Below are 22,046 nucleotides of genomic sequence, written 5' to 3'. Positions count from 1 at the left end.
TGTCTGTCAAAAACCTATCTACCCGTGACTTAAATATATTCAGCGAGGTAGCCTCCACCACTTCAATGGGCAGAGAATTCCAGAGATTCACCACCCTTTGAGTGAAGAAGTTCCTCCTCAACTCCGTTCTAAACTGCACCCCCCCCTTATCTTGAGGCTGCCCTTTCTAAGCAGGAAGAATCTCTCTACCTCTACCCTATCCATCCCTTTTGTGATCTTATACGTCTCTATAAGATCCCCCCTCATCCTTCTAAACTCCGACGAGTACAGACCCAGTCTATTTAATCTCTCTTCATAGTCCAGCCCCCTCATCTCCGGTATCAGCCTAGTGAACCTCCTCTGCACTCCCTCCAAGGCCAATATATCCTTGCGTAAGTGCAGCAACCAAAACTGCACACAGTACTCCAGCTGCGGCCTCACCAGTGCCCTGTACAGTTGCAGCAAGACCTCCCTGCTTTTATATTCTATCCCCCTCGCTATAAAGGCCAGCATCCCATTCACCTTCTTGATCACCTGCTGCACCTGCAGACTGGGTTTTTGCGACTCATGCACAAGGACCCCCAGGTCCCTCTGCACCGTAGCATGCTGCAGCTTTTCACCCTTTAAATAGTAATCCCTCCTACTATTATTCCTGCCAAAGTGGATAACCTCACACTTGCTAACATTGTACTCCATTTGCCAGGTCCTCTCCCACTCACTCAGCCTATCTAGATCCCTCTGCAGACTTTCCACACCCTCCGCACAATTTGCTTTTCCACTTATCTTTGTGTCATCAGCAAATGTGCGGGTTAGGTTGATTGGCCATGCTAAGAAATTGCCCCTTAGTGTCCAGGGATGCGTAGGTTACAGGGATTAGTGGGTATAATATGTAGGGATATGAGGGTAGGGCCTGGGTGGGATTGTGTTCGGTGCAGACTCGATGGGCGGAAGGGCCTCTTTCTGCTCTGTAGGGTTCTATGATGATCTATGAACAGTCTCCCTAAGAGCATTGTCGGTATATCAATTCAAGTGGTTTGAGAAGACAGCTGACCAACACTTTCTCCCGCCACCTGGAGAAACAGACGATAAATGTCAGTCTGGCCAACCATATGCACATATCATAACAGACTGTCCAGGTTCTTAGGCAATGCTAGTTTGTTATTATATTAAGCTAGTTATCTAGAGGATAATCTGCGCCAGTATATTGTTAACAATATTGAAACTAACTATTGTCAACTCTTTGAAGATGTTTAATAGAAAAGTGTTGCGGGCTTTGATGTCCAGTTTTTTAATTGATCACAACTTTATCCTTCAAGTAACCAGACCAAGACACGGAGCTCTCTTAAGCAGTTGTTTAATCAAGTTACGTAGCTCAGAAACTGGCAGGTCACAGCCTGTAACTAACCAGAATGCAGAATTCAGAGATACATACGCAATTATAGTTTCAAATTTGATTACAATTCGCATCTACCAATCTCAATCACCTTACACTTGCTTCATTATAATGTTGAATTAGTGTGAAGACTTGATACATTGTATTTACAAGCTATGTTCTGTATCTGTCTATTTCCAAATCAGGGTGGCATGTGGCTCAGGGGGGATCTTGCATTCCCATGAGGATCACTGTACCTCTCTCCCCTCCCACAGCTTAGAGGCGCACAGGCATCGCCCAGCCGCCCACTTACAAATTCAAACCCCATCAGCGCCGCACTTGTGAGCGCTGGTCGTGAATGCAACTGTCCAAATTCCTTAAACTAAACGAGTCATCAATGGCCACTGGGTGTCGGAGTTACATTCTATCCAAAGGCATTCGATACAGGACTCTCAGTTGTAGAAACTAGTCTTTAGCAAAGTTGACAGAGTCTCAGGGCTGTTCCAGCTCCCATTCGAAAAGCAGGATAGGCTGTCTGTGTATTTATATTTGTAAATTTGTGGATTAGGGTCATTGTGTCTGTCACACTGTAAAACGACAAGCTCCGATTGTCCAGAAACATTCCAATCCTGTTGTAGCTCACGCTTGGTACGTCAGATTCGACTCCATTCTCAAAGATTAAGAAAGTATCGCGTGGTGTTAGGTGCAAATCTAAACACCAGGACTGGTTATACCTACCCAGCACAGAGGAAAGGCTAATGCCTTTTCTTTCAATATCAGAGTGTGTGATGCCCACGCAAATATGGTCACTCCTCTGATTTTTGAACAATTCAAATTCAAAATATCTACGACTGAAGTTGCCGATCCAGACAGAGTCACACAGGATTTGTGGTTGCCGATCAAATCTGTCTGGGTGATCAGGGTAATTTATTGGTGTTGAATACCACACTGCCTGATACCTGTTAGAGAAGTGAAGACAGCCGTTTGCAGAGTTTAAATTGAATCGGAGTCTTCCAGCATCTGTGAAGACAATGAAAGAAAGGAAATCCCTTTGTTACAACACGTGTTTGAAAAGACAGATTGGAGTCGCTATTCCTCTTAGGCTCCCCTCGCGAGGGGGCATGGGTTTAGGATAAGGGGCAGGAGGGGATTTGAGAAAAACTGTATCACTCAGATCAAAGAATCAAAGAACAACACAGCACGGGAAACAGGCCCTTCGGCCCAACGAGCCCGGGCCGCCATCTTAACAATGTGTTTTTCCCTCCTCCACCCTTGACCCATGTCTATGCTTATGGTACCCCCATCGGAAACCAGATTGAGGGGAGACTAATTTAGGGACAATTTGTTACACCAATCAGCCTAAGAGCACATCCTTGGGGTGTGGGAGGAAACCGGAGCACCTGGAGGAAACCCGCACAGACACGAGGAGAATGTGCAAACTCCACACAGACAGCGACCCGAGCCGGGAATCGAACCCGGGACCCGAGAGCTGTGAAGTAGCAGTGCTAACCCACTGTGCTACCGTGTCGCCTAACACTTAACACTCAGAGCATTCATAGCAAAGTGGATGAATTAGTTACACAAACAGTTGTAAACGGGAATGATATAACCGGGATTATGGATACGTGGTTGCAGGGTGACCAGGGATGGGAACTGAACTTCCAAGAGTATTCAGAATTTAGGAAGGATAGACAAAAAAGGTAAAGGCAGTGGAATTACATTGCTGGTTAAAGAGACAATTAACATCACACTGAGGAAGGATATTCACTCCAACAGTGTGGAATCTGTGTGGGTAGAGCTGAGAAAAACCGAGGGGCAAAAAGCACGAGTAGGGGTTGTCTATGGACCCCTAAGCTGGTGATTTTGGAGATGGCATTTAACAGGAAATTAGAGATGCACGTGAAAAGGGAAGATCTGTACTTGTGGGCGATGTTAATCTGCGTACGGGTTGGGCAAATCAAATTAGCCGCAACATCGTCGAGGAGGAATTCCTGGATGGTTTTCTGGACCAGTACACTGGGGAAGCACCTAGCGAGCAAGCCATCCTAGACTGGGTATTGTGTAATGAGAAAGGAATAATTGGCAATGTCGTTGTGTGAGATCCCTGTACTCTCTGGAATGCATTAAAATGAGAAGCCATCTCATTGAAACCTATAAAATTTCCCGGCCAGAGATTCTAGAATGAATAGTCTCAGGTCAAGGGTTTGACCGTTTAAGACTGGGGTGAGGAAAAGGAAGACTTGTATTTATAATGCACTTTTCTTCAAGAGTCTAACAGCCGATGAAGTCACTTTTGAAGTGTAGTCAGTGTTGTAATGTAGGAAATGTTGAGGGATCTTGGGATAATTATTCACAGATCCTTGAAGACAGCCAAACAACTGAATAGGATATTAAGAAGGCATATGGAGACACTTGCTTTTATCAGTTGTGGCATAGACTATATGAGCGAGGAAGTAATGTTGGAGCTGTATAGAACATTGGTTAGGTCACAGCTGGAGCACTGTGTACACTTCCAGTTATCTCACTATAGGAAAGGTGTGAGCAACTAGAGGGTGTAAAGAGGACATTCACCAGGATGTTGCCTGGGATGGAGTGTTTGAGCTATAAAGGAGAGAATAGATAGGCTTGGATTGTTTTCTTTAGATGTGGAGATGCTGGTGTAAGACTGGGGTAAACACAGTAAGAATTCTCTCAACACCAGGTTGAAGTCGAACAGGTTTATTTGGTAGCAAACGCCACTAGCTTTCGGAGCGCTGCTCCTTCGTCAGGTGAGTGGAGAGCAGCGCTTTGAAAGCTGGTGGCATTTGCTACCAAGTAAACCTGTTGGACTTGAACCTGGTGTTGTGAGCCTTCTTATTATTTTCTTTAGAGCAGTGATGGCTGAGGGTGGGGAATGTGACTGAGGCGTATAAGACTAGGAGAGGTTTGGACAGGGTGAATAGGAAGCAGCCATTCCCCTCGGTTGAGAGGTCAATCATGAGGGGGATAGGGTGAGGGACAGGAGATTCAGAGGAGGTTTGAGAGAAAGGTTTTTCACTCAGAGGGTGGTGGGAGTCTGGAATGTGCTCTCTGGGAAGGTAGTGGAGGCTGGAAAATTTACAACCTATGAAAAAATATTTGGATGAGCACTTGAAACATCATAACATTCAAGGATATGGGACAAGGGCTGGAAAATGGGATTAGTGTGACTTTAGTGGTAGTTATTGCTGGTGCTGACCAGATTTGAGAACATGGGGATGATTTGAGTGAGCTACCAAACATGGTATCAAATTCGATCCAAATCAGAACTATTGATGTCAGCTTCTCAAGCCTTTTGGCTAAGATCAAGTGTAGTGTTAGGTTATATTTCAACTTCATTTGAAGCAATTTTTAAAAGTGGCATCTCGGCCTAAGATGCAAATGAGATCAAGCCTTGGAGGAGGAGCTATGCCTGCTCCAATCAGCTTGGATCCTGTAGGTCAAGCCCAAGACAGGAGGTGAGAGCCCTGTCTTGCCAACTTGGATTGGGAATGTCTCAACTTGTTGAACAAACAACAAAGAACAAAGAACAACCCAGCACGGGAAACAGGCCCAACGACTCTGAATTGGATTTGATTGGAATAAAAACAAAAAAAAAAATTAGTACTATTGATGTCAAGTTGAAATTGAGAGCACTGGGTGCACACAAAATCAAAAATGTTATCAAGATGTTCGGGTGGGGTAGTACCGCAGGGCGGGCCTAACTGTTTGTGCTCGAGCCTGGAGTTTTGTACCTCCCACCACCAGGGAACGGTTGCTGTGTTTGCCATTCGAGGGACCATGCGATTTGGCCAGCAGGAAAATCTGGATAATTTTGGCCACTTAATTCCACAACAGCTTCTTCCAGTCGTTCCGACAGTCCACATTTCAGACTGAGTTGAACCAGGAAGTGGAAGTGTTGCTCCAAAGCACTTCCTGTGAACTATTTGCGGATTTGGCAAATCGAACAGAATGTAAACCATCATTGAACAAAACACAGCACTGGTCAGGAACACTTACACTGTAAGTAATATGTTCTAGAGACGGTCTTGGGTATGTTCTTGATTTGAGTGGCTGTACAAAGTAAACACAATAAGACAAAAATCAGTGAGATCCTACAGGTAGCTGCAGGCACACATTTCTATTTTATTTAACATCTCATTAAACACATTAAATAGATCAATAAGGAGAGATATCAATAGAATAATTTGCTCTGAGGGTTGAAGTTACTCCCTGGGTAAAGACCAGGAGGTGGTGAGGGGAAATCTCTTTGGGTCCAGAATTGGAACTGCCCAGGACTGACCCAAAATTAGGCCCATTTCCAATTATTTAGCCAAGCTTCCAGATGCTTATTGTCGCTTGACCGGCTGTTCACCTATCCCTGAAAGCCAAAACTTCAAGTTGCTCGTCTCTCAGTGATGGGCAGGGGCAGACTTAGTAAAAACCATAGAGCCCTACAGTGCAGAAAGAGGCCCTTCGGCCCATTGAGTCTGCACTGACCACAATCCCACCCTGACCCTACCCCCATATCCCTACACATTTACCCACTAATCCCTCTAACCTACACATCCCAGGACACTAAGGGGCAATTTTAGCATGGCCAATCCACCTAACTCGCACATCTTTGGACTGTGGGAGGAAACCAGAGCACCCGGAGGAAACCCACACAGACACAAGGAGAATGTGCAAACTCCACACAGACAGTGACCCGAACTGGGATTCGAACCCAGGTCCCTAGAGCTGTGAAGCAGCAGTGCTAACCCACTGTGCCACCGTGCCGTAGTAATTCAGCCTCGGCCAGTTTCCCATCACCAGAAGCCTTTTATTGGAAGTCAAAGGAAGTGCTGTGCCTGTGCCTTACAGCTGGTAAAACTGTACCCCGGGGCCTCCCAACAACGGTCTGGGTTACAACAACAGGTTTTAACCCCCCTCATTGGTCCCATCCCATTGGGCAAGCCTCCACTCACTCGATAAGGGGGTTTGTACACCATGAAGCCCATGGGGAGATCTATCAATGAACCTTTCTTTGAGGTTCTACCCTAGACTTTAACCTTGTAAGAGACTGGCCCTGCTTGCTCCATAATGATCCCAGGGATCCGTTTGGGATCACGTCGGAAGAGCCAGACCACCCGTTTTAAATGTTCTTTCTGCCCTTGCAGAATCGGAATTTCTCTTCTAACTTTAGTGGCATTTTCTTTTAGTGCTGCGCCAGGATTTGTCTACAGTGAGAAGCCAAAGCAGAGAAAAGCGAAGGTGTTGAAGATAATCCCATCAATGTTACTGTACATCAAGTCTTTTGCTGGGATGCACAAACTCTGTGTAGAGAATCAGCCCAGGCGGCATGGTGGTTAGCACTGCTGCCTCACTCTGCCAGGGACCCGGGTTCAATTCCAGCCTTGGGTCACTGTCTACGTGGGGTTTGCACTTTCTCCCCGTGTCTGTGTGGACTCCCACAGTCCAAAGGTGTGCGAGTCGGGCTGATTGACCATGCTAAATTGAACTTGGTGTCAGGGGGATTAGCAAGTGTGAGGTTATGGGAATAGGGCCTGGATGGGACTGTTGCCAGTACAGGCCCGATGGGCCAAATGGCCTCCTTCTGCACTGTGGGGATTCTACAATAACACAGGCCAGACCACAGCTATCTTTTACAAACCAGATCCTATCCATGGAATTGTCACTTCCTGTCATAACATCCCTCCCCCCCCACTTCAGTCCACTTCCCCCTCAGTGTCCCCACGGTGAGAAGTTCCTTCCTGTTGTTTAGCGATTGGTCTGAGGTCTGTTGAAGGTGGGGCTGGGTCAGACAGTGCAAACCGAGAGGGGGACCCGTGTTTCCGGAGGGAGTGTCGCAGGGTCAGCGACGCGGGTTCCTCCTCAACCTCCATTTCAGTCTGGACGTCCACTTCCTCAGCTCCCATCTCCGAGTCTGTGCCTTCAAACTTCAGACTGTGCCTTCAGACAGGGAAGCACGGTAGCACAGTGGGTTAGCACTGCTGCTTCACAGCTCCAGGGTCCTGGGTTCGATTCCCGGCTCGGGTCACTGTCTGTGTGGAGTTTGCACATTCTCCTCGTGTCTGCGTGGGTTTCCTCCGGGTGCTCTGGTTTCCTCCCACAGGCCAAAGATGTGAGGGTTAGGTTGATTGGCTGTGCTAAGAAATTGCCCCTTAGTGTCCAGGGATGCGTAGGCTAGCAGGTATAATGTGTAGGGATATGGGGGTAGGGCCTGGGTGGGATTGTGTTCAGTGCAGACTCGATGGGCTGAAGGGCCTTTTTCTGCACTGTAGGGTTCTATGATTCTATCCAGAGGGACAATGTGGAGTCAGCTTCGAGCTGAGGACTGATACTGAAAGTGGCCATCTCCATGGCCACTTGTGAGACCTGCTCAGGTGTGGAATCCCTGCCCCTGAGATAGTCCAGGTGTTCCTTTACAGCGATCCACCTGCACCTCTCTGGAATATGTTTTCTCTTGCATTGTCATGGCCTTTCTTTGGCTACCTGGTGGTGATATTAGGGCTTCAATATCGTAAGGGCCCTTTAACATTTGGTTTACACAAGCTCTCTCATTGAGGACTGATTACAGGAGGTGCCTCCCCCGCCCCTCGCTGGAGGATATTGTTGCCTGCCCCCCGCTCCCCCATAGCTCAGGGACCCCTTCTACAGCGATCTCCAGCAATAAAACTATTCCAATGGCTTCTTTAAAGTCCAAATTGGGCGCTGCCAACCGCCTCTTCTGAGTTGTTCAGGCCACATACCAATCACAGTCACTTCATTGCAGTGTTAATGTAAGCTTACTGTGACACTAATAAATAAACCTTACTTGAAGCTTTATAAATTTTAGGAACCTGATTGAGTTATTTGTTACAATAAATAGTACACAAATCAAAAGCTGACAAGTTGATTTGCAATTTGTGCTGTTAATATGACTGTATAACGTTCTGTTCGGGAAATCGGTCAGTATTGGTGTATTGGTGAATTACCTTCTCATCCTGGTCGCCTTCTTGCCCTACCAGGATTCATATTTTTCTTTAGTTTCCAAAATCTCTATTAAGTTGTCATTAAACTGCGATCACCCAGTCTCCCATCCTGTCTCCCTTGTTAACTGATACTGTCTGGTTCTCCCTCAAAACTGCATCATCACCTCTCTCCTCCCTTGACCACTCCATTCTTGCCAACTACTGCTCCATCTCCAATTTCCCTTTCGTCCCTCAGGTGTACAAACATTGTCCTTTCCCAAATCCCAGAACTCCGTGCTTGGATCCCTCGTATCAGTGCCTGTTTCACCGTGCTGACGCAGCTCTTAACAAAGTAACACAGGGCATCCTATGTGATTGTGACAAAGGTAAACTTTCCCTTCTCGTACTTCTCAACCTGTCTGAAAGTTTTTGACTTGCCTGATTACACAATCACCCTCCAACACCTCTTGCCCTGTTGTCCAGTTGGCTTACCTGGCTCCATTCATGTCATCCAATCATGTGCCTTCTTTAAATGGCTTCAGTCATTGCTGAGAACATTGCCATTTCTTCCTTCCGTCTCTTTGCCTTGATACCTTTCTCTCCTTTAAGACACTCTGCAAAATCTACCTTTCGTTCAAGATTTGGTATCTGACCTAATATCTGTTGATGATGTCTCAGAACCATATTTTCAGCCTCTCCGGGGCAGCTGCTGTCTGCAGCAGAGGGACACTGTTCATACCCAGATTTTGCCTTAATGTTTTAGCAATACTGGGAGCAGCAGGGCCAATTTTAACCCAGTCTCACACTGAAGACAGCATGTGTGAGGTTGGCAAGGAGGATCTGTCTTGTGCCTCTGGCCTAATGAAGCCAGCAAGTAAAAGCCCCGTTTCAATAGAGTTTCAGTGAAGAAGCTGTTGATTTGGAACATATAACAACTGACAAATCACATCTGGACTTAGTGTAGAATCAAAAATACTTACAAAATATGAACTCTTCACTATTCTTCACCTTTGGATGTTCTACACAAAGCAAACATAGTGAGGAGAAATCATTGAAGGCTAATTCCCACAGTGATCTTCAGCAAGTTACATTGTTCCATTTACTTCATTTATCATTTCAATACTGAGAACATAAGAAATAGGAGCAGGAGTTGGCCATCTAGCCCTTCGAGCCTGCCCCGCCATTCAATAAGATCATGGCTGATCTGAAGTGGATCAGTTCCACTTTCCCGCTTTCTCCCCATAACCCTTAATTCCCTTGCCTACCAAAAACCTATCTACCCGTGTCTTAAATATATTTAATGAGGTAGCCTCCACCACTTCAACGGGCAGAGAATTCCAGAGATTCACCACCCTTTGAGTGAAGAAGTTCCTCCTCAACTCTGTTCTAAACTGCGCCCCCCCCCCCCCTTATCTTGAGGCTGTGTCCTCTAGTCCATAATACACAATAGGTTCTATTACCTATAATATACATATTATATGTACATAATAGGGAGAGAAACCTATCGTCCTATTGCTCCCAAGGGAAAACACACCCGTTTTAGCTGGCTGCCTAGGACGTGTGAAAATTTTCCGTATCCAGTCTCGGGTCAGATGTTGATCAGGACTGTTTGCAACACAGGTTTTGGTCTCTGCATCTAGGCTTCAATGGCATAATGAAGTTCCAGATTTAGCCGCAGTTCTTCGACCTGCAGCCCGGGGACTGTACGCCACCCTAACATTTCATATGTGGTCCCCAAACCTTTTCAGATGGATTTAAGTTTCATGACTTAAATTCCTTTAGATTTTTTCTCAAATTAAGAGTGGTGATTTTATTGAGGCAATGAAAAGTTAATTCCTGTGCTGTCGGGGTTCTATAAATTGCACCTATCTCTTTAAAAGGTGACATAGTAATGAGCATTGCTGCCTCACAGCGCCAGGGACCAAGGTTCAATTCCAGCCTCAGGTCATCAAAAGTCTGCACAGGAGCCTGTACATTCTCCCCGTGTCTGCGTGGGTTTCCTCCGTGTGCTCCAGTCTCCTCCCACAGTCCAATGATGTGCAGGTTAGGTTGATTGGCCACGCTAAACTGACCCGAGTGTCAGAGGGAATAGCAGGGTAAACGTGTGAGGTTATGGGGATAGAGCCTGGGTGGGATTGTGGTTGGTACAGACTTGATAGGCCAAATGGCCTCCTTCTGTACGGTATTCTATGATTATTCAGCCTCACAATGCCAGGGATTCGAGTTCAAGTCTGGCCTTGGGTCTGTGGCCAATCCACCTAATCTTTGGACAGTGGGAGGAAACTGGAGCACCCGGAGGAAACCCACGCAGACACGGGGAGAATGCACAAACTCCACGCAGATGGTGACCAAAGCTGGGAATCAAAACCAGGGTCCCTGGTGCTGTGAGGCAGCGGTGCTAACCATTGTGCAAAGTCCCACCTACTCTTTAGATAATAGTCACTTGCCTTATCCATATTGCTGAAACAGTAATAGGTTAAAACAGTGTATGAAATCACTAACCGCTGTTCCGTTTTGCGAGGATTTGCTTGGAGAACAGCTGCGTTCGCTGTTCAACCCATGTGGCAAGTTCTGTGACAGCTACGTTGATCTGAGCCATTGTGGACTTGACATCTGTCTTCAGTTGTGGGAAATCCAGAGGTTGCATGCTTGCTTTTAAACAACTGGATTCCTATCAGGGATAAACATAAGAACGTAAGAAATAGGAGCAGGAGTAGGCCATCTAGCCCTTCAAGCCTGCCCCGCCATTCAATAAGATCATGGCTGATCTGAAGTGGATCAGTTCCACTTTCCCACTTTCTCCCCATAACCCTTAATCCCCCTGTCTATCAGAAACCTATCTACCCGTGACTTAAACATATTCAACGAGGTAGCCTCCACCACTTCAACGGGCAGAGAATTCCAGAGATTCACCATCCTCTGTGGTGAACAAAGCACAATGGACAACACGACAGCTCGGTGACTATCACTGTTTGCTGTGCCGTTAGAGGGAACCGGGTCGGATCTCCGATTTGGGTCGGTGTCTGTGGGAGTTTGCACATTCTCCCCGTGTCTGCGTGGGTTTTCTCCGGGTGCTCCGGTTTCCTCCCACAGCCCAAAAACGTGCTCTTAGGCTGATTGGTGTTAACAAATTGTCCCTAAATTAGACCTCCCTTAATCTGGCGCACATATAATTCTCTAAATTTACACCCCTTTATTGTGGAGTCCAAGAGGCGTAGACAAAACTCATAGATAGAAGAAGGATTGGAATGAGGCACCTACGGAGTGTTAAAATGGGCGGCGTGGGCTTGTCGGGCCGAAGGGCCTGTTTCCTGTGCTGTGTTGTTCTTTGTTCTTTGTAAATCACACCATCAGCTTAAATTCAATTTCAGGACTAACACTGACTGCACTGCCCTTTCTCCCTATTTCTTCCTGGAGTTTGAGTAACACTGCCCCATCCTCAATAGCCCCAAGAAAACTGACCTATCCATCTAGTGTGGGACTGGTCTTACTTTTCAGGCTGGACAGGTGGAGGTGCCAGGAACCCTTACCCCAGAATAAACCGTTTGATTTGATCAGGGTACGTGGGAAACAAAATACGAAACATCTCTATTAAACATTCTCGTGACAGCTTCTCAAATCTATAGAGTTGCAGAGATTTAACAAGACAGAAACAAGTGTTTCGAGTTAAGTGCTGTGCGCTGATACTTATGCTCCACCCAGTCATTTCACTCTCACGAGAACAGTTGAGCTCATTGAGTGGAATTATCAGTAAACACTTGAGGGACTGACTCATTCACATCAAATATAAATACAGGAATGACTAGCCGACTCAGTCCAGCAAGAATCTGTTCACACAGCTGCAAAGGGAGCGGGTTAGCTTTGTTTGACTGACAGCTTTAATACCTTGCGATAACTGGATCTTTATCTTTAAAGTGGTCTTGCCATGCCTCTGTGTTTGTTTGGAGAAGATTAAGAGGTGTGAAATAGACTAAAAGGTGTTTACAATGGGATTTCCCTACTTATTACTCATTGACAGGTTTCTGGAGAAGGGACAATTCTGAATGGCTATTTTCTTTCTATTACATGAGAACTTATAGCAAACTGTGTAGACTCTGGTTTATTGGTTATGCACCGAGTGCAAATTAGGTGAGTGAAATGGTAAATAATCGCACAAGTTTAAAAGTCATATGAGCTGCAAGCTGTATTTCAGTCACACAGGGAAAGCCATGCAAAAACCACAAGTCTTGATTCAACCCAGATGAGAGTCAAGGACCATTGAATTAAATGATGTGCAACTGTAGCTCATGTTTGCTCATAAGAACAAGCAACAATGGAAAGGGAGGCTGATATCCCTTTGGTCAGAGAAAGACCTAGGATTGCTTGATGATATAACATGCACAACTTTTCATTGGAAGTTATACCATTGTGCATGCATGATGTAACCTTAATCAATAATTGTGAGTGGATAGAGATAACTCCTATGCTTTTATTGGTATATGCCAATTACTTGTAATCAAATTTGAAACTATAATTGTTTGTATATTTCTGAATTCTGCGCTCTGGTCTTCAAGATTTAGTCAGGGTCTTTTAGCTACAGTAATAAATCATCTTAAATCACTCTATGACTTTGTCTGGCTACTTAAGGGAAATGATAGTTTGAACTACAGTAGGAGAAACATCATGACAGCCCCATAACAGATTGGCGATGGGTTGGGATTTATTCAGGCCAGGAAAAACTGTGACAGAATTACAGTGCGCGAGTATTTGCCAACTGATTTAAAGAGTGAAATCCCAGCCCAAAGTAAAGTGGACCAGACAAGGTGAGTGAGAAGCTGAAGGGAGATGCCTCCGATTTTTGTAAACGGAAATGGGTCAATAAGACGATGGGGCCATGGTGCAAACCAACAAGGCGAGAGCTCAAAAGACAGACCTTGAATTTATTACTGAAAGGGAAGTAAAAATACCGGAAGCTTTTTTAAAAAATATCTGAGAAAGGCAAGCTCTCTCTTAAATCAAGATTCCTAATGTGGTGCAGGTCACTGCAGCTGTATAGTCAGCAAAAGTTAAAATGTAATCAAAGGATGTCTTTTGAAACATAAGATTGGGTTCTAGGTTTGAATTACAGCCATGGAAGTAAGGTGAAACTTTGTGTTTTGGTTAAAATAGTTTAACCCTCTTGCTGACTGAAGAACTCCCAAAGAATTGAACTTCTGATAGAGCCAAACTGAGAGTGGGCGAGAAGGAGAGACAGACAAAGTTTTAGATACAACTATTCACTTGAGAGTGAACATCAAATGTAAAGAATGCTTAAACCAGGAAGGTGGACATGCTGAAGATGCTGTGCGGTCTGTGTTAACATAGAACATAGAACACTACAGCACAACCAGGCCCTTCGGCCCACAAGTTGCGCCGATCACATCCATACCTACCAGGCCATAGAACTATCTGTAACTCCCAATCCCATTAAATCCCACATACTCATCCAGAAGTCTTTTAAAAGACCCCAGCGAGTTCGCCTCCACCACCACCGACGGCAGCCGATTCCACTCACTCACCACCCTCTGAGTGAAAAACTTACCCCTAAGAAAATTGTTGAATAAGAGTATAACATTGTAGGATGGTTAGAGGAGATGTGAAGGGACAGCCTTGCAAAAGCAAATGGAAAATCCAAGAAACCACAGCCTGTACCTGAATATATAGATGGCAACTGGAGTTAAAAATTAGTTTAGATTGAAAGTAACTGAGTGCATTGTACTTTTATTATCTGTAATTTCACTATTTAAGATAGAATGTATGTATTAGCACTCATGATTTTTACGTAGTAAACTTGTATCTTTATTCTTTAAATAAATATGAGCATCCAGATTCTAAAGAAAACAATGCTGATCTCTATCAGGATCATAGCAAGGCTCTTCCAAAATCAAGATGGAATCCTTGATCCTACAAAATTTCCCAATCCCACTTTTCCTTGATGAATATCTGGCCCTCAATGAGATAGCTGTTTGATGGAAATAACTCATGGAAAATTAACAAATGGAAAAGCAAAGGCTGATCGCCGGAAATCTCTGATCTCGCCGGTGACTGGGAGTGAAAGGAGTTTTGGTTGGAATACAAAATTCTCCATTCTTGCTGGCAGCAGGGGGGTGGGGTGAACAAGATCAGAGAATCCCGCCCGGCAAACATGAAACAGATTCCCAACCTTCAGCCCTCAGTGGAAGAACATGATGTCCTGAACAAATGGACATTTTTCTCTGGACATCTGGACATGTCTGGACATCCTTCTCTTAGCATCTCTGGACATGTCTGGACATCCTTCTCTTAGCATCTCTGGACATGTCTGGACATCCTTCTCTTAGCATCTCTGGACATGTCTGGACATCCTTCTCTTAGCATCTCTGGACATGTCTGGACATCCTTCTCTTAGCATCTCTGGACATGTCTGGACATCCTTCTCTTAGCATCTCTGGACATGTCTGGACATCCTTCTCTTAGCATCTCTGGACATGTCTGGACATCCTTCTCTTAGCATCTCTGGACATGTCTGGACATCCTTCTCTTAGCATCTCTGGACATGTCTGGACATCCTTCTCTTAGCATCTCTGGACATGTCTGGACATCCTTCTCTTAGCATCTCTGGACATGTCTGGACATCCTTCTCTTAGCATCTCTGGACATGTCTGGACATCCTTCTCTTAGCATCTCTGGACATGTCTGGACATCCTTCTCTTAGCATCTCTGGACAACTGGACATCCTTCTCTTAGCATCTCTGGACAACTGGACATCCTTCTCTTAGCATCTCTGGACAACTGGACATCCTTCTCTTAGCATCTCTGGACAACTGGACATCCTTCTCTTAGCATCTCTGGACAACTGGACATCCCGCTCTTAGCATCCCTGGACAACTGGACATCCCGCTCTTAGCATCCCTGGACAACTGGACATCTCCCTCGGGACACCAGCCCCAGCAACAAACGTGAAATGATGTCCTTACCTGCAGAAAGATGAGTTGGTGATCGATCTTCAGCAGGGAGCTCAGCTGATTCTCATTCCTGCTGAGTTCAGCACCCCTCTGTTGGAGTTGGCTCCTGATGCTGTCGACCTGGCGCAGTGCCACCTGCTCGTCATTATTAACCAGCCCAATCGCTTCCCTGTGGACTGCTTCCACGGCTTGGATCATGGCAGCGAGTTTCTCGGTGATTTCAGTTCTCACCCCCTCTGCGGAATTCTATTAACAACAGAGGAAAATTGGCAACATTCCCGAATGAGGACAGGCCGCATTGATTAGATTCATGCTGCCTTAACTATTAAAGATCATCTGACTGAGAGGTTCAGCAACAACTTGTGATTATGAGGTATCATTAACATAGCCAAACATGACAAATCACTCCACGGTGGATTAACAAATAAAATTTCACACCAAACACAGGAGAAAGAGAGATAAAAAGGAGTTTAGGGAGCAAATCCAGTTGTGGGACTCAGCAGCTCAAGACACAGCCAACACTGATAGAGTGATGGAAATTGGCGATGTGCAAAATAATTTGGAAGATTTGATAGATTCCATAGAATTGTAGAATACCTACTGAGCAGAAAGAGGCCATTCAGCCCATTGAGTCTGCACTGACTCTCCGACAGAACATTTCATCCAGGTCTTAACCCCCTCCCCACCCTAACCCCGCAACCCTATCCCTATAACCCTGTGCATTTAGCATGGCCAATCCGCCTAACCGGCGCATCTTTGGACTGTGGGAGGAAACCAGAGCACCCGGAGGAAACCCACGCAGACACGGGGAGAAGGTGCAGGCTCCGCGCAGTGACCCAAGGCAAGATTTGAACCTGGGTCCCTGGAGCTGTGATGTAGCAGTGCTAAGCACTGTGTCAGCCAGATAAAGAGAAACTATTTACTTTGGTGGGGGAGATCAGGATAAGCAAAAAACTTCAAGTTTTGGTCTGGGCATTTAAGATGATGATGTGGAGATGCCGGCGTTGGACTGGGGTAAACACAGTAAGAAGTCTGGCAACACCAGGTTAAAGTCCAACCTATTTATTTGATAGTAAACTCACAAGCTTTCAGAGTTTGCCCTTCATCAGGTGAATGGAGAGTTCTGGCCTCAGACAGAGCATATAACAGCACACTCAGTTTAGATCATAGAACCGTACAGTGCAGAAAGAGGCCCTTCGGCCCATCGAGCCTGCACAGACCATAATCCTACCCAGGACCTAACCCCACATCCCTACACGGTTACCTGCTAATCCCTCTAACCTACACATCCCTGGACTCTAACAGGTAATTTTAGCATGGCCAATCAACCTAACCCGCACATCTTTGGACTGTGGGAGGAAACCAGAGCACCCAGAGGAAACCCACGCAGACACGAGGAGAATGTGCAAACTCCACACAGACAGCGACCCGAGCCAGGAATCGAACCCAGGTCCCTGGAGCTGTGAAGCAGCGGTGCTAACCACTGTGCTACCGTGCCGCTCTACAGATTACTGATTAGAATGCGAGTCTTTACACCTAACCTGCTGTTCAAGTCTTAAAGTGGCCGACAATGTGAGTGGAAGGAGCACTGATCACAGGTTAAAGAGATGTGTATTGTCTCCAGACAGGACAGTAAGTGAGGTTTTACAAACCCAGGCAAGTCACGGGGGTTACAGATAGTGCGACATGAACCCAAGATCGGCATTTAGGATGGTGTCAGGAGACATTTCTTCACACAAAGTGGGAATCGGGAACTCCACGCTCCAAAACATTTTGAGATGAAGTAAAAGTTCAGATGCATAGATTTTTGTTAGCCAATGCTCTTAAAGAATGTGGAACCAAAGCAGATGAAACCATCTAACTGAGTAGCAGAACAGCCTCAAGGGACTGAATGGCCTTGTCCTACTCCTATGGTCTATCTGGAGAAAATCTCATTGTTTTAGAAGAACCTAAGAACTAGGAGCTGAAACAGGCCATCCAGCCCCTCGAGCCTGCTCTTCCATTCAAGGGCTGTTCTCATCTCAGCCTCATCTCCATCTCCCTGCCCACTCCCCATCACGCTTCATCCCGTTACTAATTAAAAGCCCATCTATCCATCTCCTTAAATTTGTTTAGTGTTCCGGTGTCCACTGCACTCTGGGGTAGGGTATCCATCAGATGCGTGGCCCTGTGAGTGCAGAAATTCCCCCCTCATTTGTGTTTTTATGAAGTCCAGAATTACCAATGTGCTTACCTTAATTGAGTCAGCTTTTAGCTGAAGATTATTGGTCTCTGCTAATGCGTTTTGTAGCTGTTGTCTGTGACGAGATAACTCCTGGAGAATCAGTTTCTAGAAGGGAAAAAAAAACCCACATGTGATTAATAACCTACCGTGAGGTTGCCTGAATTACACCCAAATGTTTCAAATCCCCCATCTCCATACAATCCTCAAACTCTACTACACTCCAGGATCTTTCAGTTCTCCAATTCTGGCCTCTTGCAAATCTTGGATTGTTATTGCCCCACCTTTGCCATCAGCTTCCTGAGCCCCAGGATCTGGAATTCCCTTCCCAAGCCATCTTTTTAAAGTCTCTCCTTAATCCTAACATTTTGACACAGGTCCTAATTCCTCCTTTTCATTTGTGTCAACCCTGAGTCAGCCCCCTCGATCCAGTGTCGGGAAGATTGTGAATTCTTGTTCCACTCCAGATAGAACATTCCAGCGCAGTACAGGCCCTTCGGCCCTCGATGTTGCGCCGACCAGTGGAACCAATCTAATGACCCTCTAACCTAAACTATTCCAATGTTATCCATATGCCTATCCACTGACCATTTGAACGCCCTTAAAGTTGGCGAGTCCACAACAGCTGCAGGCAGGGCATTCCACACCCTTACTACCCTCTGAGTAAAGAAATACCTCTGACATCCGTCCTATAATTACCACCCCTCAATTTAAAGCTATGTCCCCTCATGTTAGCCCATCACCATCTGAGGGAAAAGGCTCTCACTGTCCACCCTATCTAACCATCTTGTATGCCTCAATTAGGTCACCTCTTAACCTTCTTCTGTCTAACAAAAACCACTTTGATACTTTGACACAAAAGCCTCAGCTGACACTCTAGTTTGAAACTGCACTGTTAAAGGTGCGATCTTTCAAGCAACATAAGAACATAAGAAATAGGAGCAGGAGTAGGCCATCTAACCCTTCGAGCCTGCCCCGCCATTCAATAAGATCATGGCTGATCTGAAGTGGATCAGTTCCACTTTCCCACTTTCTCCCCATAACCCTTAATTCCCCTGTCTGTCAAAAACCTATCTACCCGTGACTTAAATATATTTAGCGAGGCAGCCTCCACCACTTCAACGGGCAGAGAATTCCAGAGAGTCACCACCCTTTGAGTGAAGAGGTTCCTCCTCAACTCCGATCGAAACTGTCCCCCCCCTTATCTTGAGGCTGTGCCCTCTAGTCCTGCTATCCTTTCTAAGTGGGAAGAATCTCTCTACCTCTACCCTATCCATCCCCTTCATTATCTTATACATCTCTATAAGATCCCCCCCTCATCCTTCTAAACTCCAACGAGTACAGACCCAGTCTATTTAATCTCTCTTCATAGTCCAACCCCCTCATCTCTGATACAACCCCTTTGGCATATATATAAGATCCTTTGGCACTGGAGAACAGTGTCTCGGCCAATATTTATCCCTCAGTCAACCTCACAAAAACAAATTACCTAATCATTATCACATCGCTGTTTGTGTGAGGTGACTGTGTTTCTTAGATCGCGATAGTGACCAAACTTTAAAAGTATCTCAAAGAGCTTTGGGATGTGTGGTGAAAACTTAAAAATTACGCTTGCTGACCTACACCTCGCAGGCAGCGCTGAGGATGACTGGGATGCTATCCATTCATCTGCGCTGAAGATGCTCAGGCCCTCTACCTGATGAGAATGATGAGGAGATACAGGTCCTACTTGTTGAAAAGCAAGAATTAGTTTCGATAATGTCAAATTTATTGGGTAATGTGCTTTCAGAGCAAAGATCATAGAATCATAGAACCCTACAGTGCAGAAAGAGGCCATTCGGCCCATCAAGTCTGCACTGACCACAATCCCTCCCAGGCCCTACCCCCAAACCCCTACATATTTTACCCACTAATCCCTCTAACCTAAGCATCCCTGGACACTAAGGGGCAATTTCTTAGCATGACCAATCAACCTAACCTGCACATCTTTGGACTGTGGGAGGAAACCGGAGCACCCAGAGGAAACCCACGCAGACACGAGGAGAATGTGCAAACTCCACACAGACAGTGACCCGAGCCGGGAATCGAACCCAGGACCCTGGAGCTGTGAAGCAGCAGTGCTAACCCACTGTGCTGTAAAAAAAAACTGTAAAAAGGTATTAAATACTCAGTAAACGTTCCCTCGGATAAGACAAGTACCCTGTTTACTGGTTTCTGGGTATGTACTATTCACTGTCTACACACAACTATTCAAGAACATTACTGTGGAACGATCTGGATTTTAACTCTCAACATTGATAGCTTCCACCCTGAAACTGGGTCTCTGTCTCAGGCCTACAAAGAACAAAAATCAGCCGGGGAAACAGGCCCACGCACCACCATCTCAACACCACCAGTCCCCCCTCTCCACCCACGACCCCTGTCTAATGTTTTATGGTAAAAAGTCTGACAACACCAGGTTTTAGTCCAACCGATTTATTTGAGAATAGACTCACAAGCTTTCGGGGTTAGTCCCTTCGTCAGGTGAATGGAGAGTTCTGGCCTCAGACAGAGCATATAAAGCACAGACAGTTTAGAGATTACTGATTAGAATGATAGACAGAGCATATAAAGCACAGACAGTTCATCATTCTAATCAGTAATCTCTAAACTGTCTGTGCTTTATATGCTCTGTCTGAGGCCAGAACTCTCCATTCACCTGATGAAGGGACTAACAACTGTACACAACTCTGGTGCGGCCGCACTTGGAGTACTGTGTGCAGTTTTGGTCCCCACATTACAGGAAGGATGTGGAGGCTTTGGAGAGGGTGCAGAGGAGGTTTACCAGGATGTTGCCTGGTATGCAGGGGAGGTCCTATGAGGAGAGACTGAGGGATTTGGGGTTGTTTTCACTGGAAAGAAGGCGGCTAAGAGGGGATCTTATAGAAACATATAAGATGATTAGAGGTTTAGATAGGGTGGATGGTGATAGCCTGTTTCCTCGGATGGAGAAATCTAGCACGAGGGGGCATGGCTTTAAATTAATGGGGGGATAGTTATAGGATGGATGTCAGGGGCAGGTTCTTTACCCAGAGGGTGGTGAGGGACTGGAATGCCCTGCCTGCTGCAGTTGTAAATGCGCCTAGTTTGGGGGCGTTTAAGAGATTGGTGGATAGGTTTATGGACGAAAAGGGATTGGTTTAGATTAGTGGGTCAATGTTTTTTTTTAAAAATAAGACTGGTCGGCGCAACATTGTGGGCTGAAGGGCCTGTTCCGCGCTGTAATGTTCTATGTTCTATGTTCTAACCCCGAAAGCTTGTGAGTCTATTCTCAAATAAATAAGTTGGACTAAAACCTGGTGTTGTCAGACTTTTTACTGTGTTTACCCCAGTCCAACGCCGGCATACCCACATCATGTTTTATGGCCTAGATTCCCTTACCTGTCGTTTGTCCACTTCCTCTGGCACAGTTACAGTTTCGTGAATAAGATGTTGCTCGCCGACACACAGCTCACAAATACACCTTCTGTCCGTCCTACAGAACCGATCCAGAGGTTTCCCGTGCGCCGCACACTGTTGCTGGACTTTCAGCTGGCTGACTGGCTCGACCAGGGTGTGGTCCCCGAAAGCTGGGCTCTTCTCGTGGGCTGCCAGGTGGCCCTGGCAGAGGGTGACCAGGCAATCCAAGCAAGACTTCCTGCCTTTCAGCTTGGTGCGGGCGCAGAGATCGCAGGCCACGTCCTCCGGGCCGGCCTCAGCCCCAGCTGAGAGCTTGCCGCTGGACCTGAGCTCCTCCAGGGTTTCACACAGGATGAGGTTCTTGTGCAGGCTGGGCCTGGGGCTGAAGGTTTGGAGGCAGTGCGGACAGCTGGATCTGTCTGGGCTGGAGTTCAGCTCCCAGTAACACTGCGCACACTGCAGGCAGAAGCTGTGGCCACACGGGAGAGTGGCTGGATTGCTGAAGATGTCTCGGCAGATGGCACAGACAAACTTATCCTGAGAGCCCAGCGGCGAAGCCATGGCGATGGGGACCCAACGCAGTAAGAAGTCAGGTTAAAGTCCAACAGGAAACCAAGGCAGGATTCTCGCCTGGGAAATCAGCAAGTCTGCTCTTGCACAGCAAGGAGAACAAGTTCTTATCGAGACAATTTGTCGATTCATAGACACAGCCACACTATGTGAACCCCTCCCTTGTTTACTGTTGGTTTGGTTCCTCTTTTCCCTGCTTCCCGTGGAGATCGGATTCCCTCCTCCTCCCCAATTCATTGACAGCTGATAACCCCAGGTCAAAATTTACAGCCAAATCTTCCAACAGCCAGCTCTCTCTCCCTCTCCCTCTCTCTCTCCACTCCACACTGCCCTGCGTTCTCCAAAATAGTTCCAGGAACCTCCCAGCCAAAGTTTCGCTTTCATTCCCAACACTTCCTCCTTTTCCTAATAAGGGGGAAGGGGGTGGGGATGGGAAGCACACAGGGTGAGATTTTACAAGCCCAGGCAATTTACTGGGGCTACGTGTCAACGCTGGAAATTGAAAGCAAAATGAATAAAGGAACGGTAGCACAGTGGTTATCAGCTGTGAACAG

General features: G+C 46.2%; 1 protein-coding gene across 1 annotated transcript; it reads right to left on the bottom strand.

Moving 5' to 3' along the window:
* Window positions 1–1,282: 1,282 nt before the first annotated feature.
* Window positions 1,283–21,654, bottom strand: LOC145356501 (E3 ubiquitin/ISG15 ligase TRIM25-like). The gene is made up of 7 exons (XM_080209229.1): window positions 20,905–21,654; window positions 17,497–17,592; window positions 15,276–15,509; window positions 10,804–10,972; window positions 9,282–9,320; window positions 5,369–5,422; window positions 1,283–2,371 (listed from the first exon to the last, which is right to left on the bottom strand). The coding sequence occupies exons 1-7, from the start codon at window positions 21,481–21,483 to the stop codon at window positions 1,824–1,826; spliced, it is 1,719 nt and encodes a 572-aa protein (XP_080065355.1). The 5' UTR covers window positions 21,484–21,654; the 3' UTR covers window positions 1,283–1,823.
* Between the last annotated feature and the right edge of the window lie 392 nt (window positions 21,655–22,046).

This window comes from Carcharhinus amblyrhynchos, chromosome 21, assembly GCF_965287045.1.
Source record: "Carcharhinus amblyrhynchos chromosome 21, sCarAmb.v2.hapA, whole genome shotgun sequence".
In the NCBI taxonomy this organism is placed as follows: Eukaryota; Metazoa; Chordata; class Chondrichthyes; order Carcharhiniformes; family Carcharhinidae; genus Carcharhinus; species Carcharhinus amblyrhynchos.
This window is presented reverse-complemented; position numbering and strand designations above follow the sequence as displayed.